At 39.3% G+C, this 22,365-nt stretch overlaps 1 protein-coding gene across 2 annotated transcripts in view; it reads left to right on the plus strand.

Annotated features, from left to right (window-relative positions):
- Positions 1-22,365, plus strand: part of MTOR (mechanistic target of rapamycin kinase) — a 67,229-nt gene that overhangs the window by 27,898 nt on the left and 16,966 nt on the right. For both annotated transcript variants that reach the window (XM_042794157.1, XM_042794158.1), the window contains 8 exons: positions 8,921-8,996; positions 10,913-11,052; positions 13,547-13,647; positions 14,531-14,646; positions 16,010-16,087; positions 16,478-16,585; positions 18,660-18,785; positions 19,425-19,556. In XM_042794157.1, the coding sequence (XP_042650091.1) occupies positions 8,921-8,996; positions 10,913-11,052; positions 13,547-13,647; positions 14,531-14,646; positions 16,010-16,087; positions 16,478-16,585; positions 18,660-18,785; positions 19,425-19,556 (877 nt within the window). The remainder of the gene's footprint in view (positions 1-8,920; positions 8,997-10,912; positions 11,053-13,546; positions 13,648-14,530; positions 14,647-16,009; positions 16,088-16,477; positions 16,586-18,659; positions 18,786-19,424; positions 19,557-22,365) is intronic.

Here is a 22,365-nt window from a genome sequence, read left to right on the forward strand (position 1 = left end):
TGTCCAGAATGTGAAAAGTCTGTCCAAACAGGATGAGTTTATAAAAGTTCAAGGAAGATAACTCCCTAACAGGTAGCCCTACTGCAACAAGTCCTAATAATATATTCTCCAGAAGCTGTAGAGGGTAACTCTGTGCTTGCAGTATTTCTTAATTTAGATAGTATTTTAGCAAATTCATCAGTTCAGCATCTAATCCTCTTCTCTCAGGACACTGATATCTCTACACTATTTGTTTTGTAGAATTCAGTGCAGTTCTTTTTAGAGATGGGGTATCTCAGGGTGGGATGGAAAGAAGTCTGCAAAATACACAAGTTAAAACCTGTGCCTCTGTTCGTTCACAGTGGACAAGTGAAACACATTAAGTAATGCTGAAAGACAGTCTACTTAAGATTGACAAGAGATGGGTTCTTTTACAGACAGTGTGATCGAACTCCAGTATTATGGAGGCCAGTTTATTAACAGGATTTTGAGAGGAAAATCTATGGGTAATTGTAATGTCCACAGTTACATAAAGTGTAGATTTAAGAGTAAATCTTAAATCTTTAGACTTTCAGAGGTCAAGTATTAGCCTGCTGAGATAGCAACTTCCAGTCTCCTCTTTTATGTCTTCTATATCTTTTGACAGTTTAGAAGTTGGTTATAGCTGTTTGATCCCAAAGTAGAACCATTTCAGCAATGGTGGAACCTTTTGCTAAAGGCCTGCAACTTTAGTTCTAGATCCTTATGGGTAAGTTGTTTCTCCACAGGCCAGCTGCTCTGTAATTGCCTGACACGTGGGTTCTTGAATCTTCCTGTGAAGTTTCTGATTGTGCTAAGTGGCAGAGATAAGATGCAAGTGGAGTAAAGACTTATATATCTGCTTCTGGGGTAAATGCCATGAAAGCTTCTTGGTGTCCAAGAAAACAAAAGAAAGTTAATGTTGCTCCTTTTAGAAAGAAAATTAGGACAAACCCAACTGAGACATGCTATCTCTTATGTACTTATTTTGCTGATCCACAGTGGCTGCAGGATTTCTGCTTAATTAGAAAAGCCTTGCTGATCTGACATCCACTTTCAGAGAAATAGAAGGAGCGATTTCTTGATGCAGTTTCTCTTCCTCCTTAGATTTGTTACACTTGTTGCTAGGTGCTTTGTTTCTACCTCTGGTTTTCACCACAGCTGGCCAGTAGTTCTTCTGCAGAACAGTAATGAGAGACCCCACAGGGAGCAAAGATTTAGGAAGATTAAAGCATCAAAGCACTGAAGGGGTGGAATATGAATACAGATGTTTCATAAACTTGTATTTTCTTAGCAGAGGAAGAGGGGATCTTTTGGAGGCAGTCAGAATTAGAGATCTCCAAACAGGCAGCATGAGCGTCTTGAGTTTCATTGTGGGTGCTGTACTTCAGTCAGAAACCACTGTAGTCTGTAGTATCATCTGGTGAGGCTACTGTGTGGTACTGGTGACCTGAGATATTGCCAGAGAAATGCAAGTACAATTTGATTAAAATATTGAGGATACCTCCACAGCAGACTGTAAGCTTCAGTCACATTTTTGTCATGGACATTCCAGAAAACTTCCATAGCAAAATTGCTTTTTATACTTCAGACCAGAAAGTGCCACTGCACATAGATGAAAGCCTGACCTTTTTGTTTTGCCTCTAATCCTGTCTGAGCCTTCTTCCAGCTGGAGTTTCTGTCATTCCCAGGGGCAAATTCTTCTCAGGCTTCCTGTGATGAGAAACATGTTTTTGTCAAAGTTGGAATAAAGAATAGGACAGGCCAGACTCTAGCCTCTCTGCCCCCAAAAGCCACCCTGTTAACACCCCCGTCGTGTTACACAGGACTCTGATCCATTCTGCTCTCACTCACTGCAACTCTTCTGTCTTGTGCAGCCTGAATTTCACACACCCTCATATCATGAGGGGTGGATATGGAAGAGGGGGAACAACTTGTAGGTCCATACATTCCCTCTTGATACAAATTTTGGAAGAATCCAAGATTCCGCCAAACCCTGTTGCACACAGGTGCTGTAAAACAGTACAGAAAGGCTTCCGCATCCCTTCTCTTAAACTGGAGCATTTAATTGGAAATGAGACAGCCAGGGTTTTATTTTTGGGTTCAGCCTCTGATCTGTGTATCATAATGCAAGCCATCTTTCTTTTGCATACTTTGATTTACCGGTTTTAAAACAGAGATAGTACTTTGTTCTCTCACTTTGTTCTGTGTAAGGGGATGACAACAGACATATTATGCAGGAATGGAAAAGAGCACAAATCTTCCCATCTGTCATTACTTTTGAGGAAGCATTAAGAGAGATTTGGGCAGACAGATCTCTCTTGGCAGAGACCTTAGCCTTGATGGAATTTGACTTCTTTATGAGTATTTGAAAGATGAATCTTTCCCAGTTGCATGAAGAACTGAGTGTAGTCACTTAAGCAGCAATAGCTACTGATGCTACTTATTGCCAGATTAGATCAGCTGTAGAAGTTGTCAGTCTGCAGGAAGCTCTTCCACTGTTACGTACTGGTGTATTTACAATTTGAATTCAGGATGCTGTTACATTTTTGGAAAGAAGCATAGTTTTGGGCATAGCTAGGAAGAAATTAGTTCTGTGATTACTGAGTGGGCCCTAGTCCTATTTTTTTCCTTTCCCCCAATACTAATAGAGAAATCCAGTATCATTTGGTCTGAAATCTATCCGCCCTAGTTTCCTGTCATTATATTTTGTATGTGGAAATATTCTGCTACACGGTAGCTAAAAAGATGAGATCCTAATGTCAACAATGTATGTCAAAGTGGTTGGGAGAATTGAGTATAAACATAGTTGCAGTTAGTAAGTAACCTGTGCTTGTAATGTTGGTTGATGTTACCAAATTCAAGTATATTAGTATTACCTGATTAGAACCAGATCTTTCCTGTTCCTGGAGGGCTAGATTAAATCAGAGGTGGGTTTAAATGACTGCCTTGTCTGGGAAGCTGTTCTGGCAGATGTATGTGAAGCTGAGACAAGAAGAAAAACCCAGTGCCCTGTGGCTATTTATTTGGTAGCCAGTCATTGCAAAACCCTTAATAGGCATCCGGCAAATGCTTAGAATCTAGCATTCCTGGTGCTTGCTGAGATGGCAAAGGCTCTTACCAGAGCTCTGCTGGCAGATCACAAGAGCCCATACTTTGTCAAAGCTCTGAAATACTGCTTTCCCCTCCCAGGAAGTGTGAAACTGTTCACCACTGGCTTTGGAGATATGCATAAATGTTCAAATATTCACTCAGCTATAGCTTTACAGTAATGACTAAATCCCCAGTAAAGTCAAATAAATCATCTACTGCAAATAGTTACATAAATCTCTGAAGTTATATAGGAACATGTAGAAGAAAATAGAGGGCCTGATGTGAAACAAAACGCTGATACTTCCTACAGTTATTTGTGATTTCTTTTTTATTTAATGTATTCTTTCTTTGCATAACCAATACACAAAGACTCTGGCTCTGTGTTTCACCTTTGTCAGCTAAGTATCTTCCTTGGCAACTTTTTTATTCTCTGCCTTCGCTAGATCTGGTTAATAAAGAATAGGTGATTAGAAAACTTTTTGCAGTCCGAGCAGCAGGGCGGGCTAAGAATTTTATTGTGCCAGTTTTCACTGGTTTTCCTTTCAAAGCTCATGAATGTTTTTATTTAATTTGCAAGCATTTATATCAAGCTTGGGAATTTGGCCAATTTTAATGCCTGTGAGCAATGTGGTACGTCCTTGCTGAGAAAAGCTAAAGGGGCTACTACTCTGGCCTGTAATCTGTCAGTCATCACAACTATTTATTGAAAACAGCTCTTTGCTAGTATTGGTTTCTCAAACATACTTGTTCCCAGCATGGGAATAATTTTTTTTGTGGCATGATGGAAATGCATTGGGTTTTGCAGTTCTTTGGGGGACAATTGGTTGTTTTCTGAGGTTTGCTGAATCAAGGACTCAGGGATGCCTGAACACAAATAAACTGCAGAATTGGGGAAATGGGCCAACAACGCCAATTCCTTTTGCCAGAGGATTATCTGTTCCCCAAAGTATCCACAAAGTAGCAGTGCCTTCCACTTCTAATCCCAGAAGCAAGATCTTAGCACTTCTTCAGAAGGAAAAACAAGCTTGACTTAGGTTGGTAAAATCTGTCCCATAGAGGAGCTTTTTCAACTAACTTGTGAAGGCTGAGAAAAAAAGCAGTTTGGCTTCTTGACCAGACTTTGCACACAAGCTGCTTTATTGCAAAAACAAGATTTCACTACCAAGTTTAGAGATGCTTTCTGGCAATAGGAAATGTGTGTGTGCCCTCACAGATAGGCTGGGCAGCTCCTGAAAAGGCTCTGTGAAAAAAACAGTTTTTCATTTTTATGGAAAGATAGGGAAGGGTCTAGTCTCTTACTTCTGAGTTCTTGAAAATATAATATATTTTGAGTGATAGAGAATATTGTGAAAGACCCTCAAAGGTAATGGAAGACTAGAAAGTTCGCAGGACTGTATAAAAGAAAATATTTCTAGTAAACATCAGACATTTATGCCTGGGGTTTGTGGAGGAGAAAAGTCCATCATTAGAGTGCTCTTCCTGCTGAAGTCAATGAAGTTGCTTTTCGTTCCCAGTTCATGTCTGATTTCTGTTTAAATATCCTTTATAGTATACAAGCAATAGGAGTATATTTCTCTTAAATAGTGTTCTTTTTTGTGATTCTAGCTCAGTGTGCTACAGTTTAGTGCTTTGGACATCTAACCTTTTACTTTTAATAAAGTTCAAATATTTAAGATTTTTGTTCAAGATTTTTATATCGGGGAGATTGCCAAGAATAGTTACTTTTTCCAATTACTATGTCGTTCTATTCCTACACATTTTTTTTCATCAGATGGGTTGTCACATGTTAATATCCCACTCATCGTGATCAAGTGCTGCAAATAGGTTAGGGTTGGAAAGGAGGATTGGATATTATCCTGGCTACAGTACAGATATTGATTAATAAACAGGGGAGGGAGAATTATCTATGATCTTGCCTTTAACTGTCTTCTCACAAAGCTTTCAGTGCCAGTCTCATTTCCTTTTCCAGCTGCCCCTTATAGCTGCTGAAGATTGTGCACTTGGAATATAAGAATTAATGCTTTTCTTATTGTGATTGACATAAACTTTAATTCTACTGTGCTGTATTATGTCATTATGCAGTGAGTCCAGGTGAGCCAAACACCTACAAAACTTCATTGATGAAAAACAGTTTTACAACTAATTAATCCTCATTTTGAAGGAAAATATAAGGATCTTAGTGTTTTGTTGTTTCTTCTAATCATTTTGTTTATTGCATAAAATGTGAAATCAAACTGTGGGTATTAAACAATGAAATTAATACACTAGGTCAAACTATCAAAATCTTGTTGCTATGACTTAGACAATCATGCTATTTCTGTGGACTTCCATTTTAATAGTCTGCATGCAAACATAAGGACAGCTCTGTTTTGAAATAGTTCAGAAGATTTTTTTGTATGTACATGTGGCGTTTGAAATACATAATTTTCAAATATTTTACTTGAGCATTAATACTGGGAGACTCTGCCAGTCCATACCAGGCAGCATAGATGAATACTTAGGCCTTTCTTGAAAGATGACATATGTAACCTATGACGTCCCAAACCTATACCTAAAAACTGCCAAGTAAGGAGCTACAGTAGTCATCTTCTATGGCCTGCTGCTGAGCCTTCAGGTAAAGTAGGTGGTAGTGGTGGCTTTTTTCTAGCTTCTAACCAAAAATGAACAGCTGAATATGTTCTGCCCTCGGTGCATATGGAGAATAATTGATCTTCACCTTAATATTAAACTTCATATTATCCTGAATTATGAACAACAGGAAGGACACCACCCAGTAAACAAAGACTTAAGTTACTGTCTGCTGAGTTAGCCATCAGCATTGTTTCTATCTTGAGAGAAGTTTTCCCACCTTTTCCTTTAATCCAGAAAGATTTTGTAGTTATCTTTTTCCAGATACTAGGAGAAATCTATCCCCCTGATTCTAATCCAGTAAACTGCCCTGTTTCCAGCAGCAACACTGTGACTAAAAACCCCTGGCAACTCTGCCTGACTGGAATATTAGCCCTTTGGGGCCTCGTCTGTTTGCCTGGATGCTTTTCTGAAGCGTTGATCATTCTGTCTGGTCTTCAGCACAATAAATAGCAAACAGCTCCATAGTGCTTTAAGAGTGTTACAGAATTTAAGAAAATTTTGCCGGAGTGCGGACCTTGTCAGATCTACAGGAAGAGGGGCAATGCCTTAATGGTAGGAAGGTGAAAGGATAGGGAAGCACAGAATTCTGTGATACCTAAGTATGTATTTTGAATGTGTTAACAGGATTCCATGTGGAAATCCTTTTGCAAGAGAAGTACTATCTGCAGGCCCACTCTCAGAGAATTTATATGCACAGAGCTGTGGTTCTGTTGAAAACACATTCCAGTCAGCTGTGGTAGTAATGATTTTTGGGAACTGTCAATATACTTCCAGCACTCGGAGCACATTGAATCCAGCAGATGAGAAGAATCAGAAATCCAAGCTTTTTCAAAACAAACAAAAAAACCCTCCAAAACACAAGATCAGAACTTAATCCACAAACAGCTGTGTTTCCCTTAGCCTGTAAAACTGAATAGCAAAATGATGCAGTGATCACCAAGATTTTATTATTCTGAAGAAGTAAGTCAGTGAATGTACTTTCATAAAAATAAAGCCCACTTTGGTGCACGAGTCTTGCTTTGGGAGGGATTTTTATACTCTTCCTGACAGTTATACTTCTCTGTGTTTAGGTCTATTTCTACCAGAGCAGTGAATGTTGTTGCTCCCTCCATTTTGTGTATGCACTATTTTCATGTGGTACGGTACATCAAAACATGAAATAACTGACCAGAGATTTCCCAGTCAGTGGCTTATCCTAGTCCACAAAAGTACCTATCTTTACTCACTGTGTGGGCTAGATCATTTGTTACAAGAGAGTGATTTATGATTAATACTGACAATGCAGTATTCCATCTACTGCTGTATATTCTTTTAAATCAAAGTCTTTCTCCTTCCTTTTCCCTTCTTTCCCCTCCCTTTGCTTAAACTTAGCCATAGACAGCTTTGAAACATTTAATTCTACTTCGGACAGCCAAGAAAGTACGAAACAAAAAAAGAGTAATTGAGTGCACCAGGGAGCATCAGCAAAAGAGCACTGTTAATTGTTGAAGAATAAAAGATAACAGCCAGTTCTGACAGGAAGCATTGACAAGAAAGATAAGTTGGAAGTAATTAACTGTCTGACATGCTGGAAGTGATGTGTCTGCCGTTGGCTCTTTAAATCGTCAGGATAGGAAATGTGACAGCCATTTATCACTTTTATGAGGCACTGCTGCATAGATTTCCCTTGAGAAGAGTGGAAGTAGTATGTTCTTTGGCTGTCTTGCTAAGAAAAGGCATGCGGGTATTTCAAGTGCTTCCCATTTTTGGGTGCCTGTCTTAAACTGTGATCATGTTGCATTCTCAGCCTGATTAAATCTGATTTGAGCTCAAGCCATTCCGAGGTCCTATTACTTCACTTTCCCAGATATCCAGAGTGTGTCTAGCAGCTTTGTTCTTCAGTTGTTAAGAAAGGGAACTTCCACAGACAGAAGAAATAGAGCACTCATTAGAAAATTCTCCCTCTTTTGTCTGTTTAGAGTATTCCCTGTAATACTATAGATTCCCTTGTCTCTTACTGATCAACAGACCTCTCATGTGAGAAAAAATATGCAATCATTCTGATGATAGCAGGCAAGAAGGAACGTTTCTGAAAGCGGCCTGTATCTACAGTAGCATATTTAAAGACCATTGAAAGTCTTTTACCATTGCTCTCAGTAGACATGCCTTGTTTTGTTAGGTTATGCTGTTTATGTTCCAAATGTTCATTTATATTAATACTGGACTCTAGCATGTGTTGTAGCATGCTCAGGTGTTGTGACATTGAACAATTTGCTCTCCTTGTTCCCCAGCTCCACTCAGGAAAGAGGAGAGCAGTGAGTCAGACACTTTGTAAATAAGCTTTATAAACTAGCAGGAGCTTCATAAAAAGTTCTTTTCCTCATTAAATTAGAGTTTAGCAAAAGTGGTGATCACTAAGCACCAATGTGCAGACTTACTATCTCTGATAGTAAGATCAGAAAAATCAATGTGAAATAGAAATTATTTAAGAGAATAGCTGTTCATGGTGTTGCTGAACTGGAGAACCAGGCTCATAAGTAGCCTATTTACTTGTGCTTCACAAAATTCAGCTGCCCTTGTAAAGCAAGGTGCCTCACTGGTACAGAATGAGGACTGGTTGTGATGGCAGAAGTTTCTGACATGCTCTTGAAAACCAGCAAAAAAGCAGCACCAGCACTGGTTAGTACCAGTGCAATGGCATTACATAAAACATGAAACTGAAAGTAGGGTTGCATGCTTTTTATGTGTTCCTGGTGACATTTGTCAACTGTTCTAATGATGTAGATTGTTTCCTGGATCATTAAAATCTCTACTAAATTTTTAAAGGAGTTGGTGGTCTGTTTAAGAGAAAGAGGGAAAAAACAGTACTGTAAAGTTCTTAAGTGCAGCTGTTTGAGAAATTATGCTTTTCAAACTATTGGCAGCTGTTCTTCTCCCTATGCAGGCTGCTATTTAGAATTGATAATCATATACAATCACTGTTTTGCGTAACAAGTTGAGAATATGTGCAGAGAATATGCAGGCACCTATTGTTTTGCAAAGATGTAGTCATTATGTGTCTTACATAGTCTAATCGTTCACTTGAATGCTTTAAAGAAAAAGGAGGGTGTTCCATTGGTATTTCTAAATTATAGAGCTTGGTATTATTAAGCAGAAGCTCATACCAGCCTCTAATAATTGCCAACTGTGTTAAAGGGTCTTTCTCTTCATACCTTTTCAGCATTAACAATAAACTGCAACAGCCAGAAGCAGCTGCTGGGGTACTGGAATATGCCATGAAGCACTTTGGGGAACTGGTGAGTCCTGCTGGATAACTCTCTTCTTCATGTCTTATGTTTTTATGTTTCTTGCAGGTTTGTTTTGTGTCTCTGAGTGTGGTGGGTGGTGGTGTGTTTTTTCAATCATGTTGAGGTTCTATTCCAGCTTATATTGCCTCATTCATACTGAAGGTGCCTTGCTGCCTATGGGGATGTATCCTGTGTACTTACCTGTAAACACTGCGTACAGATAAGATAACTGGGGAAGGCTGCAAGAACCTGATTTGGAGGAGAATTTAGCAGCTATCATTGACACTAAATGCAGCTGTGGGGAACTAGCAACTTGACAAAATAAGCAATTTGATTTAGAAGAAGCTGGGAAGGCAAGGAGTAAGTTCCTGTTCTAAGCTTTAAGTGCTTGAGGGTTTATGAGAAACTGCATCAACACCTTCCAGGTAAGGATTTAATGGAAGTTACGCTTCTAGCCTCTCTCATCCAGCAGGCACGTGAACCTGTTGGAGAGTTCACAGATACTATTTAGAAAAACAGATTAGCTAATCCCTTATTTTGACTGCTCACAGAAATAAAATAATCTCGTTCTCTGTATTTCTCTATATGACTACCCTTTTTTTCCTTTTTTTTCTTCTTTTTTGTAAGCATTTAATTTGTGTTCAGGGACTAGGGCATCTATGCTCTGCTGCCAGTTCTACTCTGTTAAGAAGATGATTTTGCAATGATAATTCCTGCAGTGCCTTAGGATGATCGGGGGAAGGAAGGCAGCCCTGGAAGCATGGTAGACTCACCTCTTTCATTAGGAACCACTAGAAATTGGGAACAAGTATAAGTGCAAAACTGTGCAATTCCTCTGGCGTAGGATTACGTGTGGCTTTGACCTAGGCTGGAAAAGCAGTCCTTTCTGGGAGAAGTATGGATTTAAGAACATCTTTGCAGGTTCCTATGATTCCTTGGGTGGATTGAGCAAAGCTCTGTTACCTAATTCTGACTTCACTCTTTAGCAGTAATGTAGTTCAAAACACAGAGTGCCAGAATAGGCAAAGGAAATAAATTAAGAGGAGCTGTGAGGTCTACTTTCAGGAACTTGAAATATTATGACTGAGCTGAGAAGTTAAAAGGCTGGTATATACAAGTCCTAAGTGGAAGACCTGGCATGCAGAGCGTGGTTTATACTGACCCTGCCCATGGGGCTGGGAAGGAATTTATTCTGCAGCCTATGTCAAGACATGAGCTGCCAAGGTGTGAGGAGAAAAGCACTGGCAGAGATAAGTATGGAAAAAAATATTAAGGCATTTTATTTCTTGAAAATTAGAAATAAAATCTCTAAATAAAGACTGAAGAAAAGTTTGTGCAGCTGATAAGGATCACTGCTTGGCTTACTTCTAAAGTCTTTGTTACAAACCACAGCCTTTCCTTGTGAGGGCTATGATTAGACCCCAACATCATATTACCTGCTGTATTAAAAAAAGTTCTAGCAGTAGCCACACAGTGTGCTTTTGAGGTTTGGTTGGTTGTTTTTTTTTTTTTCAGTTAGTGACTCCATTCCTGAACCTGGGACTGTTGTTCTTGGTTAAATGGAATCATGTGCAACAATGGGAAGTGGAATATTTTATAGATTTACCCTTTTTCCTATTCCACTCCCCCTCTCCAGAAAGAAAAGCACCAGCTACTGAGCTTGTATTTCAGTGTCACTGAATAGTGGGATGATGTTGGATTGATCCCTCTGGAAAACCTGAATTCATTTCTGTGCAGGTTAAGCAATACTAAGGATTCCTGTTTTCACACTGGCTCAAGGCTTTTCTCTGTATCGTAGAAGTCCATGAGGATATTTAGAATGAACACTGTAGACAGAGTTTTTAATGAAAACTGGTAGTTAATATGGAATGGTGAATATTAATCCCACTATTTATTCTGATTTTCCCCCCCCCCCTCCCCCCCAGGAAATTCAAGCTACCTGGTATGAAAAGCTTCATGAATGGGAAGATGCTCTGGTGGCCTATGACAAAAAGATGGACACAAACAAAGATGATCCCGAGCTGATGCTAGGACGGATGCGTTGCTTGGAAGCACTTGGTGAATGGTAAGAGGGGAATGCCGAAAGACTGTGGAAAATGGTGTCTTTAAAAATGGTGCCTAGCTCTTCTCTGGATGCTGTCATAGAGGTGATTTTTTTTTTTTTTTTTTTTTTTTTTTTTTTGCACAAATTCCTATTTACTCCTATTTGCTCAATAGTTTATTTCTGGTGACTTCTCACTTTGTTCATTGAAGTCGGAATTGGTAATATTGTCTCTGTTTTGGGACAGGCCATCTGATAAATTAAGGTCTCTCTGGAAGAGAATCTGCAGTCTTATGATCAGATCAACTCCATTTGTAACAGGAGGAAACTGTAAATAGAGGAGATTTCTCCAGAAACATTAACTGGGCAGCAGTTGTCAAAAACAATCATAAAAGGAGCTTGTTATGACCCTCCTTTTTAAACCCTGATTAAAACATGAGAGATTTCTGTATTAATGGTCAGATCTATGCCTATCCAGAATGCCTGGTCTTTTGCACAACTGTTAATGAAATTGTCTGCTTCCTAATAGTCACCCGGGTGTAAGATTATGCCAAATAAATTACTCTCACTTTAAAAACCTTTTGCCCATCTTGTAGATGGCTGGTTTTTTTTAGCATTCATTAACCATTACCTTTGTGGACATTTGGTATTTCAAACCCCATGTTAAATGTGTGTTGTCAACATGTAACTGATTGGAGTCAGGTTTTGTGAGAGGGTGGGCTGGTAGTGACTTATAGCTCAGTAGTTAACTAGGGGCTTCTGTTTTTCTCCCTGTTCACTTCAATTCAAAGCAGATAATTGGAGAAGGCACCCTGTGCACTGTAGCATGCAGTTCTGCCCAGGGGCATATGTGATTTGGTCCAGGTTCCGCCTTTCTACTGAACTTTTCATGTCACTAGAGCTCTCTCTTGATGGGTCCTGACATGAACCCACAGGACGGCACACAGTAAGGAGATTCCTCTTCACTAAAGTCATTTTACTGTTAGAGAAACAGAGCTGTTTGAGAAACCTAATTCTGACAGCATTTTTCTGCCCATTTTGCTTCTAGATATGGGTGAGATATATTGGGTGTAGCTTTTTCAGTAGGAAAAATGGATTTCTCCTTCCCTCCTACAGGACACGTATTTTGTGTAGTGTCCTCTCTGAACCTCCTGCTTCTTCATGTATCAGTGACGGATATATTACAAAAGGATGTTTTTCTTCTGTTGGAGCTAGATATTATGCATCTGTTGATAGTCTGTAGTGATGAGAGCAATTACAATCTCACACAGATCTGTGTGCTTGCTGTTGTGTCTCTATGCAGATGTTTTTTACAGTTCAGAAGTGCCTTTGCAAAGTGCTGGCTGCTACCTTGCAATTGACTATAGAGAGACATCATCCTGAGACTGAGGATTCCATGGTTTGGCTGCTGATATTCTTCAGTAGTATTCAAGTAGACTATTTGTGCTGCTGGAGTCTGATAGTCAGAATATGACTGTTAATCTAGAACTGATACTATGCAGCGTCGTTATCTCAGTACTCTGCAGCAACGTTTTAAAAGTACAGCCAAAATATTCTTAGCCATTTGTCTCTTGATGTAGTTACGTCTGCAAGAGCCATACTACTTTATTAGCATCTATGAGGTCCTGATTTATTTCTGTTGCTAGGTTTGGCTTGGTTTTTCTTTTTTTTTTTTTTTTTTTTTTTTTTTTCATGTGCACCATTAAGCTGTCAGAATGACTGTCTTGTCTGTGGCAGCCCATTGGTTCTGTTTGATTAACTCATCTTCCTTTTCGCGAGGGGAAAGGATGACAGTAGAGAAGGCAAGCTGGCCTCTCTCACAGTTGGCAGCTATTCCAAGGCTACAGAGTATCCAGCCTGAGAAATTCTGGAACTGCAACACCCACAGTAATTAGTTTGATTAATGGAGCATTCACAGTTGATTTAAAAGAAATAATATGAAAAACCCTGATGCTTCCTCTCTACTGGAGATGAAAGATTCAGTTCCCCTCTGAGATCTTGCCGTGACAAGTCTTCATACTAGGTTACAGCAGCATTGATTCTCTAGTATCTGTCTTCAAACTTGTGATGTATTTATTTAAAATGTTTGATAGCAGGAACCATGCACAAGCTATTCAGATCTTATGTTTCTTGTACTGACACTTGCAAAAAATTTTAAGTGTCCGTTGTTTGGTGGTGGTTTGTTTTATTTTCTCAGGAATGGCGGGGTTTTTCTGTATTTGTAGACTGGAACTGACAGTTCAGTTTGCAAAGTAGGCATTACTACCTGCTGAAGAACACATGCAAACTTTTGTCTCGATTTGTGTTTCCAAATTACAGTGTACCTTTAAATTATTTTCTGGTGATACTATATTTGTCATCAGACTGGCATGTCTATGTTGGGCAGAGGAGAAGAATCATTCTGCATAAAAGGAATGATGGGGCTGGTTGTCATCTTATCTGTGGGAAGTCGTTGTTTAACAAGTCAGAATTCTTAGAAGAGGCTTTTTGCTGATCAGAAATTATGGATTCGTCTTAGGGGGCAGCTCCACCAGCAATGCTGTGAAAAGTGGACACAGGTCAACGATGAAACTCAAGCAAAGATGGCTAGGATGGCTGCTGCTGCTGCCTGGGGTCTAGGTAATGTATTCTTGTGTGGAAGTATGTGACAGCCCACAATATGGAAGCCCAGATAGTTTTAACTTACTTCAGAACTACAAAATATAAGAAACAGCAAAAGCAAAGAACTAAATTATTTATGTTGGGAAATAAGTGTCATTGAACACTGAAGCCCTCTGGAAAACTTGTATTTATATAAAGTTTCCCAGTGTTGTCTCAAGTAGCAAAGAGACTGCCTTATTGGTCTGAGCAGATAATCAGTTGCTTAACTGGTTCCTTTTACTTAGTTTTACATTGAACATAGCTCAGACTTGAAATTAGATTAATAGAATTAATCAGAGTTGTGACAGACCCTTGTTTACAAACTAAAACTATCTGCTGAGCAATCTGATAGCTTGCGTCGGCTGAGTAGACTATCATAAGTGGAATAAATCTATAAATGGTCCAAATATTCATTATACTCATAGCCAGAGCCAGATATTTACTAGAGAAGCTTATAAATCACTTGCTGTCTGCCAGCCTTTGCTGAGAAAAACTCATCTTTTGCTTTGTAGGAACTAATTCATTCAAATGTTCTAGAAATGTCAGCATTTCAACTTTTTCATCACAAGGAATGCAAAAACTTTTTCCATGGAGATAACAATTTGCCTAGAAGAAAAATGCCTTTGTTTTTGCTTGTCTATAACTGTGTATGTATATATACAGTTTATGTGTATGTATATATACAGTTTCGGTATATAACACAACTGTCATGTCAAAGACAAGCTGTTGGAGAGCCAACTTAATGTACAAGTGCCACATAGCATTCAGGCCTGGTTGCTGATGTCTAAGCACTGTAGCATAGTTCAGTTCTTATCTTGTAGCGAAGGCTTTTGTATTTTTGAGGTTATCTGTGTCTCTGCAGGGCAGTGGGATAGCATGGAAGAGTACACCTGCATGATCCCAAGGGACACCCATGATGGTGCTTTCTACAGGGCTGTGCTGGCTCTTCATCAGGACCTTTTCTCACTGGCTCAGCAGGTAATTATATTCCTTGTTGGTTTCCCAAAACCTGGTTTAAAATGAACTAGGCTGTATTACTGCATGGAGACACATGCTGTTTTAAAGTAGTTGGCTATAACCTATGAATTGCCCAATAACCTTTTTCTCATTGATGTATTACACCTTGGTGACTGAGCTTATCTTGCATTTCCAGAAACACAGCAGTGAATGTATGTACAGATAGTAGTGGTCCAGTGTCATAGAGTGTACAAATGCCTTAGTCATGCTTCGGCTTCCTTACTTCTGTGTCTGTTTTCTAGACACACCGTGCACAAGGATTATCTCAGCAGAGTTTCCATTCTTCAAGGCACTGCTTGACTGCAAGGCATTCATGGCATAAGACACGCATAAGATTCTTCATAGGTGTTCTGTGCACTTCTGTCTGCTGCAGTTTTTCCAGTGAAGTGCTTATTACATAGCATGTACCAGAACTTTTCCTCTACGTTTTCTAGTAGCAGCAATAAATCTTAAATCTTAGATTGAGATGAGAAATCAAGGCAAGGAATGAGTCTATTAAACAAAGCCATATTGGTATGCTTGTTTGTCACAGAGGAGATTTGCAGAGCGACTTTTTCCCATCTGTAGATGTGAAGCATGTTTACTTTCCAAGGAAGCTCAAGTACCACTTCTCAGAAATCTGTGCTGGCTTGCCAGCTTAGATAAAGGAGTAATTCTGTCTGCTCTGTCAAAACCCGTACATAGATTTTTTTGGGTGATAGGCACAGTAAGATTAGCCAGGCATTCAAAGGGATAGAGTTTGTGATGAACTTTTAACATTTTGAACAGGAAAAGTCTCATCTATAGATGAGAGATTATATAATGACTGGAACCAGAGCAGGATTTATTTCATGCTTGAAGAGCATGCCTTAGTTGGAGGAAGAAAATGGAATTTGCTGTCCTGTAAAATTCATAAAAACCCGTTGGGTTACGTAAGACAGCAAAAGCTATTTTCTATCATTGTATATTATCACGAGATAGTTCTTGAGGCTTTTTTGTAACTGCTTCTCTTGCACTAAAAGGTAAATTTCTTTTTTCCTCTGTAAATGTTATCAGTGATGATCTCTACAATGGCAGTAGGATTAGAAATACTGCAAACTTTGATTTGCTAGAAAGACAAACTTCAGATTGTGCAGGTGATAAATTGCCCCTTGACTTCCCCTATACCTGCCCCTGGATGCCATTTTCTTGTCAATTTTTTCTATTGATAACATCCTTCCCTGGTTCTTGTCGGAGAATGGGAACAATACGAGCTTTGTTCATGGGATGGAACAACGAATAGCAGTTCCAACAGTCGATTCTAGATAAAACATACCCTTTGCCCCAATATCTTGTTCTATTTCAGTGTATTGACAAAGCCAGAGATCTGCTAGATGCTGAGCTGACTGCCATGGCAGGAGAGAGCTACAGTCGAGCCTATGGGGTAAGTGTCTAACTCTCGGCCTTCATTATCCTCATTGTTGCTTCAGACTGTCTCTAAAACTTGCATAAAACTTCTGAGTAGCGCTTGTATCAAACATAAGACTTGTATAGGCCCACAAGCTAAATGGCTCTTGTCAGATGAAAAGTATAACTTTGTAGGAGCAGCTTTGGAACAAATTAAACAGTGAAGTAAGCTCCCCCTGCCTCAAAAGATATAAGAATTGACATTTAATAAGTTTGAATCAGCAGATTGTCTAGATACCAGTATGTAGCAGTCAGTCCTTTACCTGTTGGGCAGCATATGTACTTAAGATTTTGATGCCAAAATACTGTTCTTTAATTATAGATTTGGTCTGTAGTGATTGAGATGGAATGTGATTGTTTCCTTCAGGCTATGGTATCCTGCCAGATGCTGTCAGAGCTGGAAGAGGTTATCCAGTATAAACTTGTACCAGAACGCCGTGAGATCATCCGCCAGATCTGGTGGGAAAGACTGCAGGTACATCTATCTAAAGATCAAGGATGGAGATGCTGATGTGCTGGCATGAACAGCTTCCTTTCGAGTCAGTGTAATGGCTCAGCAAATCTTTCCATTTTTCTTTCTATCCCAGTAACATATTTGTTTACATGGCTGCATGCTTTCTGCCTCCTTTGTGTTTGTCCTGGTTGCTTGGCCTTTTTTTGTTGGCACTTTTTTTTTTTTTCTTGCTTAATGTTCTCGAGGTATCTACTGATGTGACAGTTCAGTAGGGGGATTTAAACCTTGAAATAGGTGTATACAGGACGGATATGCTAGCAACATCTCCAAGGCTACTTATTTCAGTGTTGGATTGCACCTGGAAATATTGGTTTGGATAAGGCTAGTTTGAACTTTTTACCTGGCTGGCTGCATTTTAAGAAGTGATTTCTCTCTCAATGCTGGAAAACTGCACAGAGAATTCACATACTTGTAAAAAATGGTCCTCTTCCTTTTTGACCTCTTAAAAGAACATTTCCAATTGCTTGATGGCACTTAGGGACGTGGCTTAGTGGTGGACTTGGCCTTGTTAGGTTTATGGTTGGAATCAATGATCTTAAATGCCATTTCCAACCTAAATGATTCTATGATTAGCCTTGTCCTCTTAAGAGTCCTTTAGCAAGGCTGCTTTTCCTGTATTTAAAGAGAAGCTTCTTCCTTTCTTAATCTAAATGGCAAAAATCCAAAGCACCTTTGAAGATTTAAATCAGCCAAATATTTTGAGATTATTTCCTTACAGAAGGCATCCCTACAGTGAAAGTGAACATCTTCAGATGAAGTAGTACGTACAGGAATACTGTTTAAAGAGGTGATTCCTACAAGGAGAAAAAAAAAAGCATAATTAGGATAAAATGTTCTCATGATACCAAATTTTGATACACTGCCTGGAGGAAGAATTTCTCCCTATGCAGAGTTCTTCACTGTGACTGCTATATCTGCCTCTATTGCTGCTGCATATTTTTCAGCTGTTTGGGAAACTGTGACAAAGCTTTTAGTCTCTCATCTGCATTCCTGTCTCGAAAAGCTCAGGACCATTTCACTGGGGTGGAGAAACTGAGAGTGACAGGAAGTGTAATGTCTAAATACAGCTGTTTATAGTCCTGAAAGCAGTACATGCAGTTCTTGCACATTTTATTGCTGCTTTTTAATAATTTTAAAATGCCTATTGGGTGAGATTTATCTGGGTGTTAGGGAACAATCATTGCCTAACTTCCCAGCCCTCAATTTTGGGAAAAAATAGAAAGGGCAAGAAATAGGTGCTTTGGTGCTAAGGTGCTTGCTGCCATTGGAGATTCTTTGGTTTACCTCAAGACTAAGCCTAAGTTGTATCTGGATGAACACGAATTTCAGAGCATCACTGTTACCCTGAAGTAACCATGTATTTGCTTGTTACTGTCTCTTCCACAATTCTATTTCTCTGTAGCACCTTTGAACTTCTGAAATACAGACTCATCCTGCTCTGACTGACAATGTTGTTGTGCCTCTTCCTTCAGACAGACAAGAACCAGACAATGCACAAGCAGCACAGCAGTTGGAACTGCAGTTTCTGGCAGAATATCAGTTCAGTCATGCCAGCCTTTAAAAGCAACACATCCAAGAAAAGAAAACGGGCAATAACAAAAATTTCTTTGCAACCATTTGGTTTTGTATCACCTCCATATTGAGATTTGCCACTGTTTAAACCAAAAATAGGCTTTAAACCCAGGTTGAGAAGGATTATAAAACTATTGACTCGTTTCAGAATTGCACGAAGACCTTTCCTGATTTTTGGATGCATTTCTGCTTCAGAACCTTTTCTCCTTTTTCCATTAGAGGGATATCATTAGACTGCAAACACTGAGCTGGCTGCAGCGAGTAAGAGTCTAGGACCTGACCTTCTTCACACATTGCAGTATTAAAGAAACAGCTAGCTAGTTCATAATGTTGACCTATTGTGAATTATGGTTGCTGAAGTCTCCCCATCTTGGGAAAAATCCTTTCAGATTCTGAATTAAGGCTCCATGGAGTAGATTGGAGAGAAAATGCTAACAAGTTCTGTCTTCCTTTTTTCTCTCAGGGCTGTCAACGAATTGTGGAAGACTGGCAAAGAATACTGATGGTCCGATCTCTTGTTGTGAATCCTCATGAGGACATGAGAACTTGGCTCAAGTATGCCAGCTTGTGTGGCAAGAGTGGGAGACTGGTGAGCATTATCAAGCTCTACCCTCTATAGCAGGTTTTTAGACAACTGGCTTTGTCGTGCTGTCTTAACCTTGAGCATTTCCAAATACTTTCGTTGCCCAAGTGGGATGGGCTCTCCCCTGAGGAAACTGGTCAGAAATTGTTGAAATGCTAAAATTGTAACTGGTATAGAGTTCATGCTTGCAGCTGAGTTTATTTTTGTGGGACATGTATTATACCTGAGAGCCTCAGAGCCATTTTTTTTTGTTGCTATACCTGAAAGTTCTTGTGCAGCACTGGTAATTATTAATAATAGCTCTCTCTGGTAAAGGACTTTGTCAGATCTAGAATGTGATGGTGTTATTGTTGAACATTACAATCCTATTTCAACATTCACTACAAGATTTATTACTAAAAATAATTGAAACAGAGACTTCACACTCTCTGCTGGCTTCTGAAATGACAATCTAACACTCTGATTCCAATGAAGACACATGGTTTATCATACGGAATTCCAGGGAGTGATAATAAGGCTGCTATGTCTGTTTTATCTGGAGGGTCGGAAGTATTTTTTAGTGGTGGGCAATTCTGTGGCCAATATGAAATGTAGGTAACAGTGAGATTGTTTTAACTTGCTTTTTCTCTTTGCAACTTTCTCCAGGCTTTGGCCCATAAGACACTTGTCCTGCTCTTGGGAGTAGATCCATCTCGACAGCTGGATCACCCACTGCCAACAGTACATCCCCAAGTGACTTATGCATACATGAAACACATGTGGAAGAGTGCCCGTAAGGTACAAAAGAACGTAATACTCTCTGTGTTTCACTACTCAGGTTCTGTGTGATGGCATGTATGTTAGCACAAAGTTGAAGCTGAAGGTTCTATTTTTGCTTACCTAAAAAAGAATAACTAATCCCTTTCCTTATTCAGAAGGTAAGCTTCTGAAATTTTCCTTTAAAACTCTGTAGTGACAGAGAAGGCCTGGCCCTAATTTTATTTCCTACATGGAAAGATTATTTTTGCTAAACCAGTATCAGGTACCCAAGAGATGCAGCCAGGATTAATGGTCGATAGTAGCTCTTCTGTCCTCACCAGGATTTTACTGTATAGGATTGGTACTTGAATTTTTGTCCACTGTTCTGATTGCCAGGTCTCCACACTGTACCTATGGACAGGGTTACTTGCTGAAAGAGTGTTTTAGAAAAATATCCTTAACAGTTTGTACTTAGTTGCTGAGCGGAACTGACTTTTATTAAGGACATTATTGAAAATTTCTAACTGAAAGACAGCTGAAAAGTACATAGGGTTTTGTCATGGGAACAATTTGGCTCCAAAGAGCCTAGGGTGAATGTTTTTGACATTGCAACACAGGGAGAATTTACATAATCAAATCCAATAAGCTCCAGACTGGATAACTTATCTTTTTTTTTTTTTTTTTTTTTAATATACATTAAAGCCTCCATTTATTCTGATATTCTGCCACATCATTTTTATTTTTCCTGTCTTTGGGATTGCCAGCACTGGAGCATAGCCATTGCTGTGGGAACATTGCCATGACCTAACTATTCTTTATTTGAATCTAAAAAACAGAAGGAGCTGCTGCCGAGGCCCTGATCTATTGGCTTTGTAAAATGGTGTAATGGTCTCCTACTTTCTTCAGTAAATGACCCAAGAAGTATATGGGTCTTCTCTGCCTGCTTCTTTGGCCTTTTCTGTGTTTGACCTGTGATAAAGAAATAGACAGGGTGCACGAAACAGTTGCAGTTCTAGAAACTGAAAGAAGGCACAAAGACTGTGAGGGGATTGGGGAAGAGAATGTATCTAAAATAAACTGATGCAAGAATATGAGGAGCCTGTGAAAACAGGAAAAAATGGGTTAGAAAAGCAGCAGAGATGAGAAGGAGGAACAGAGGTGTTTAGAATCATCTCCTCTTGCTCATTGAATGCTTTCCTATTTAAATACAGTACACAAGCTCTGTGCTTAGGGGCTCTTGTTTTTCTTTTCTAGCACATTAAAACTGGGTGGTGTTTACAGGTCTGAGGGAGAAATACTTTACCCAAGGTAGCAGTAATCTTAGACCTGCATGCAAGTCTCGGCCCCTTTCTCTGAGAACTCTTCTGCTGGAAGGACTGACTCGGTGATTCAGTCCTTTGTGGCACTTGGAAAGTAGATGCTTATTTTTGAAATTCACAGTTACAGGTGCAGTTCTGTGGTGGAAGTATTTAGAGAATTCTCCTGGTACCAGGAGCATTACATGGTTGGGTGTATCCTTATGCTCTGTTCAAGTGACTGTCATCAACTAAATAATGCATAGTTATACCTAGTGATGTCTGTAGATGAGCATTTTATATAACTGTGTGTGTTCACTTGATTTGGTATCCTAAGTAATAAGCTAGAGGTAGACTGGTATAATAGAAAATCACCATTTTCTGTAGCTGAGGAGCTCAAAGTTGGTTGGTTGACTTAAAATGTTTTTCTTTCTACCATTTTGGCACTTGCCAGATCCAGCAGGAAAAACTGGCATCTAGATGGAAACCAGCCACATTGCACTTGCAGATCTGCACATTTTTTTCTTAAACAACAGATAAAATGATGGATAAGTAAACCCTATTGCATTTATTTTAACAAGGACCTTTGCCAGCAGCCGCATTCTACAGATGTATACAATAACAAGTCTGCATACAAACTTAGGAATTCATTTCTAGTAAATAAACTTACTGCTTTCAGTCTTAAGTGCTCTGCTGGTTGGTTTATGGTGATCAGTTTTCAATATTAATGGAAACTGAAGAGCAGATTGTTGGGTGTGTCTAGATATGAGAGGAGCACATAACTGTTCAGCAATATCTTTCTGCTGATTTTTGACAAACGTCTGGCATAACAGCATAACTATTTAAAAGGTTGTTATTTCCCCCTGCCCCCTTCAACCAAGTATCTAGGTTACAAGCTGTGGAATTCTCCCCGTTAATGTTAATAGTGTGATACTTTCTTTTATTTCACCCTGGGCTAATACCCTTTTTTTTGACAATTGACTTGTGCATGCTGACATTTGAACAGGATAGATGAGGCATTTCAGCTCAGGTGATTCTTGTCTCACACTAAAGTAGCTCATTCCTGTAAATGGAACAGAAGTAAATTGGACTCCTAATAGCATATTCTGCAGTTTCTGACCTGAAATGACCTTGCAGATTGCAAGAGCTTTGCTCTAATTGTTTCCAGTGGAGCGTGCATACTTTGTTTCTGAAGTCTTTAATTTCAGGTTTTCTTACCCCATAATTCTTTCCAAGGAATTTCAAAAAGAATCTTCCCCCAAAATTTGGTGGTACAAGTTGCTTTAGCACTATTGCCTTATGTAATCTGCTGGCAAAGGAGCAATGTATATTTGTACTTCTTAAACAATCTTAGGAGAAATCTAGACTTTAATTTGTTGAAACAACTCAAAGTTTACATCCCATGGTGTGTACTATAAGCCTAGCCAAAGCTGAGGGGTTAGAAGGGAAGATCAGGAAGCTGCAGGTTTTCCTTCGGGCATTATTTCCTGAAGTTGTTATTTTTTTCAGACTATAGTATATAATAGACAGGTTTCTCTGCATTTGTGATTCTG

The sequence above is a fragment of the Tyto alba genome, unplaced genomic scaffold (genome assembly GCF_018691265.1).
Source record: "Tyto alba isolate M040663 unplaced genomic scaffold, T.alba_DEE_v4.0 Super-Scaffold_20000042, whole genome shotgun sequence".
In the NCBI taxonomy this organism is placed as follows: Eukaryota; Metazoa; Chordata; class Aves; order Strigiformes; family Tytonidae; genus Tyto; species Tyto alba.